Source organism: Lactuca serriola, chromosome 4 (assembly GCF_051521515.1).
Source record: "Lactuca serriola cultivar US96UC23 chromosome 4, Lser_US96UC23_V15, whole genome shotgun sequence".
Taxonomy (NCBI): Eukaryota; Viridiplantae; Streptophyta; class Magnoliopsida; order Asterales; family Asteraceae; genus Lactuca; species Lactuca serriola.
Window position 1 is genome coordinate 115218466 of NC_136411.1, and position 5330 is coordinate 115223795.

Sequence of the window (5330 nt, forward strand, 5' to 3'; positions counted from 1 at the left end):
AGTTTTCAATACAATTAGCAAGATAACACATACAAGGTTTCAATGGAAGTCATGGCAGTAACAAAATTACAATTTTATTCAATGGAATTACACAAAAGTTTTGGTTTGGGCTAAGAAAAAACATTTTTATTCAATGGAATGACACAAAAAACATTTTTTATGTAAAATTTCTCAAAAATGGAATTTATTCAAATAGGCAGTTATAGCGCCGCTATAGCGGTGACAATAATTGCGGTAAATAGCGGTAATCGCGGCGCTAATAGTGCCGCCGCTATTCTAAACCGCTATTTTGAAATAGCGTTTATTTACCTCCGCTAACCGCTACAGCGCCGCTATTGACTATATAGCATGGAACCTTCCTCTGAAAAATCATTCTCATTTTAAAAATAGTTTATTGATTTATTAATTTTGTAAAAAATCTATTGTATTAAAAGAAAATTTAAAAATGCTTTTGAAATATTTTTTTTAAGGGAATAAGGAGTCCTAGCGGGTATAGGGAAGAAAGGGATGGAAGGAATGAAAGCAAGAGAGAAAGAGAGGGGTTTAGCGGTTTGAGAAACCCGCTTGGGAGACAAATCAAAGAGGAAAGTTGAAGAAGATGGGGTCGGCGGTTTTGGGGTTGGACGGGTTCGATACCCTCCGCCTAGGGTTTAGCGGTTTCAACGGGAGGAGGGAAACGACTCCTTCCTCCTTAATATCTTCGAAAAATAGCTTTTTATAAGCAACGCTCCTATGTTTTGAAAAATATTGAAAAATATCTTATGACTTTTTCATCTAAAATAATTATGATACATGTATAAACTAATACAATTTTTTTTTCTTAAAATTAATTTTACAGCTACCTATTATCACATTAGGTGTAAAACTCGTGTATTATACGGATTGATTAAAAAAATTAAATATTAAAATGTAAACATTAGGTATTTTTTTCAGAAAAATTTTTGAAATAAAGAAAGAAAAAATGTATTAATTGCAATTACTATCATACTTATTACATTTAATAATTTGCATATATAAATATATAAGTATTATGTGACTTTTTAAATTTAAAATTTAAAAAAAAAAAAAAAAAAAAAAAAAAAAAAAAAAACTAACATGCATATATTATTTATTTCAACATAAACTAATAAATATTTGTTTAAAAAAAAGTTTTTGTGTCGGATTAAATAAGTAAGGGAAATCTCCAAAAAAGTCCTAAAATTTTGGATCAGTTTATGTTTTAGTCATAAATTAAATTTCGTTAATGAAAAATGATAGAAAATCAGCTATTGTATTCACTTTTATCCCTTTTTACCATTTCAGCAGATTACCTGCTGAGGTGGCTTGCCAATTGGACTGTTGGGCTGACGTGGCATCTCAGGGAGCATGCCTTTAATTTACAAAGTAAAAAAAATTGGATTTTTTGGGGAAAAAACGGTAAAGGGAATCAAAAACTTGACTACCCACTCACAAACCATGCCTTACCATGTGAACTAGAGACATTTGTTGATATTATTTCTTTAACGTATTTATAAAGTCTTAAGAAATAATTTTTAAATGGCCTGCAAAATTCCCCTCTAACCTTTCTTCTTCCTTCAGTCTTTCTCCAACATCCAATTCTTTAATCTCAACTATGTAGTCAACTCCGACGACAAATCTGGCAACCACCCATCTTCACCATCGAAAAATTTGTCCTGGTTTAAAGGTCGACTACCTGACCACCACTAACCATTAACATCAAACCTTAAACTCATAAAAAAAGAAGAAAGAATACAGATGGCGTCGATGGAGGCGGAGAAAGAATGCAAATGTCGTCATTTTAGCATAACTTGAATTGAATCGCTCAGCATAAATAACCCAGACTCAATAGCAGCATTACGAACCCTCTTTCCCTCTCTACCCCGAAAATCAGTCTCACTCTCATTGACCCTCACCTTAGAGATAAGATTTACAGATTCAGGTGTTGAAATTCCAGGTTTGAATCACTTAATTTGTTGCTTTGTGACGCATATGTGATTGTTTGAACGATGAAGGAGCTTATATGTCGGCTGTCTCTCTCAAGTTTGTAAATGAATTAGGGTTTTAAGTGGGTTAGATTAGAGATGATAGAGGGAGGATACCAGATTCAATGTGTCGTTGATGGGGCCATAGGGGTATTAAGATTTATAAATATATTTGAAGAACTATTGTCAATTGTTGCGTCTTGGCTTGGTGGTTAATGCTTTGTCTTTCGTATTCAACCTTGCGAGTTCGATCCTCGTTGAAGCCTTTTGTTCTGACGTACCAAAATTTTTATGTTAAACATAAGAAGCTGACATGGCATGCCAAGTCGGATGCCAACTCAGCAATTACCAGCTCAATAGGTAAAAAAAAAAAAAGGGTCAAACTGATTATATTAACCGGTACTCTGACATTTTTCGTTAATAAAAAATAATTTATGACTAAATCATAAACTCGCCAAAACTTTGGGATTTTTCGGAGATTTCTCAAAATAAGGAAATCACAAACACCTTTTAAAACTCGATATTTTGAATGTAAAATGACCGGAATGGCCTTTTTAACCTGTAATCAAATATACTGACATCGCTGCTTCTCCATCGACCATTACCGCCATCATGCTTCTTCTCCTTCGACTTGGCTTGTTCGTCTCCTAATCTGTTCCTCACCGTCGACTCCATCTCTTTCGTCGATTTGCTTCCACAATCGATTCCTGATTTTGAACTGCAACTATCGATTTTAGGGGTTAAAAAATCAAAGATTAGAAGGGAGACGCACAGAAAGTAGGAGAAGGCCTGTTCATCTTCTTGTTTTCTATTCCATCACGCATCCCTAAAGCCAATACTAAATCCGACATCAAACTCACTAGTAACTGTAAGTAATTTCAAATTATTGTTTCTAGTAGGAAACAATTTATTTCTAGTACCTCTTGCTCAACCAATCTGGCTTTCTTTTTATAATTCTTGCTTAAAGAATGATTGCAAGAAAGGCACACAAGCTGTTTGATAAAATGCCTGAGAGAAGTGTCTCAATTTTGGGTTTCCTGGTGCTCATTGATGATGCTCTATAGTCTATTCATTATAGTTTAAAGTTCTCTGCTATTGTAGAAGGCTTCGGGTTGTTTCCTATGGCTAGGTCATGTTTTAACTGATTCTACTTGAATCTTTCCTTTAACACTCTTGTAGAAACTGTTAATGGTTGCAATCTTGAAGGAATTGTCGGGAATTGTTATCATTTTGGGCTTGCATATGGTTGTGTGCTTTAGCAAGAAGTTTATGATCATGAACATGTGCATGAATATCAGAAATTATCTAAATAATTATTGAAGTTAATAAAATTTATGATGTTATTAGTTTAAGTTGTGTGAGTTTGAATACAGGCATGGCAATCACAAGTGTGAGTTGTAATGTATCCATAAAAACAAGAATGAGTTTTACAGATTGTGTGGGACTTCCAAACTGCCCGACACTTGATTTCGGGCAGCCGGGCAGAGGAAGTTCATGTAGCCGGATTCCAATGAGAGTAACAATGAGAGACCGAAGCAAGAACAGGAAACCATTGCAAAAAGGTAGGAATCTTAGCATTGAAGCCATTCAAACAATTCAAGCACTCAAAAGAGCTCCAAAATCTGTAGAAAAACAACAACAAGTTATTGATTCCAAGTTTAGTAGATTACTCAAGTTTGATATGATGGCCATCCTCCGTGAACTCCTTCGCCAAGAAAATTCCGTTCTTGCCCTTATGGTCAGTTGAATTCATAAATTATAAACCTTCTTTCTAATTTGGTCATTTGAAAATGTTCAATTTCAATTTGAAACCATGTTATGCATGTCTAATAATATTCACTATTCTTGATGTAGGTTTTTGCAGAAATCAAAAAGGAATATTGGTATAAACCACAAGTATCATTATACGCAGAAATAATATCGGTTTTGGCAAAGAATAACATGTATGATGACGTGGATATGATTTTTCTTGAATTAAAAACCGAAAAAGGTAGATTAGAGGGTAAAACCGAGGGGTTTAATTTGTTTTTGGAAACTTTGATGAGTTACAACATCACTAGACTTGCCATGGATTGTTTTGAGTTGATGAAAGAGGTTGGTTGTGAGCCCGATAGATCAACGTTTAAGTTATTAGTAAGTTATTTAGAATCCAAAGGAGAAAGGAGCCTTTCTGAAAGTATTAGGCAAGAAGCTTGGAAATATTATGGTGATTCTATTGAGTATGTAGATGAGCAAGATGAGATGGCAACTAGTTAGGGTGTTTGTTTCTTTTTTATTTAATAGGGAAATACTTAATTTGATAAGATATATCATGTATATGAGTGTTTCTTGGTTATTTAGTATAGAGATAACGACTTAATAGAAACGGGAAAGGGAAATGCGGCTTTTCAAATGGTGCGTTGAATTTTCAATGGGTTTATTTTATCCCTACATATATATGTATTGCCATTTGGACTTTTGATAGATTCACAAGAGCTTGTAAATTTAACCATTTAAGTTTAAAAACTAATATTAAATGAAACATGTTAAATAGGCTGAAAGTTCTACAAAGCACGATGATAAAACCAAGACAATTGCAAAAAATTTCTATGTGATTTCTATTTTATGCGGCAAAAGTCCAAAAGTTATGGATTTTGTTATTTTAAAGCAGTTTTGTTGTGCATTTAATTTATGTTCAAACTAAAAAAAACTATTATACCCTTCTGTTTTATTTATAATGTTTTTTAGATATTTAATAAATATTGAAAAGAAAGAGATACTCTCTCTCTCTCTCTCTCTCTCTCTCTCTCTCCATTCAGTATTTTTGTGTTACTCATCGAGGAAGCATAAAACCGCCCACACACTTTGTATATTTGCGATTATGGAGAGAGAAGAAAGAGAGATAGGGTTTGATCGGAGGTGGTGCAAGGTGGGTGTTGGTGAAGGCGGTGATGGCCAAAGGTAGCTTATTCGATGTGCATGGGCGTAATAGATCCAAAGCCAATAACAGTGATGACGTATCTGATATGGTGTTTGGTGTTGGTGGTTGGGAGGTGTTTCCAGGGAAAGAGTCTAGGAATAATATTCCGGTAATGTACGAAAACAAACAAGAAAATAGAAAAACCGAGGTATGTGTTTAACACATTGTCCTTAAAACAAATTCGCCTGCGATTGGGTGTTTGTTTCTTAGGATACAATAGTTTAAAGTGGTTCTTCTAGACCACCTTAACCCTCAATAGGCCTGGATTATATTCTCAATATAACTAAAAAAAGAAGAAGATGAAGATGAAGTGGGGAAGAAGAGAGTTTTCTTGCATTCTTTTGGTGGCTTCAAATGGATGTACAGTAGTGGTATTTATACTACATATT

The 5330-nt window shown here is 34.1% G+C and overlaps 1 protein-coding gene across 1 annotated transcript; it reads left to right on the forward strand.

Annotated features, from left to right (window-relative positions):
* Nucleotides 1-2531: 2531 nt before the first annotated feature.
* On the forward strand, nucleotides 2532-4393 carry LOC145102376 (vacuolar sorting protein 9 domain protein). Its single transcript, XM_079039763.1, has 3 exons — nucleotides 2532-2850; nucleotides 3356-3720; nucleotides 3837-4393. The coding sequence occupies exons 2-3, from the start codon at nucleotides 3358-3360 to the stop codon at nucleotides 4236-4238; spliced, it is 765 nt and encodes a 254-aa protein (XP_078895889.1). The 5' UTR covers nucleotides 2532-2850; nucleotides 3356-3357; the 3' UTR covers nucleotides 4239-4393.
* Nucleotides 4394-5330: the final 937 nt, after the last annotated feature.

Bases quoted from the DNA above. Each gene is read 5' to 3' on its own strand.
- LOC145102376 (XM_079039763.1), top strand. From the start codon at position 3,358: ATGGCAATCACAAGTGTGAGTTGTAATGTATCCATAAAAACAAGAATG. The intron at 3,721-3,836 runs GTCAGTTGAATT...TTCTTGATGTAG, and splicing joins ATTCCGTTCTTGCCCTTATG to GTTTTTGCAGAAATCAAAAA.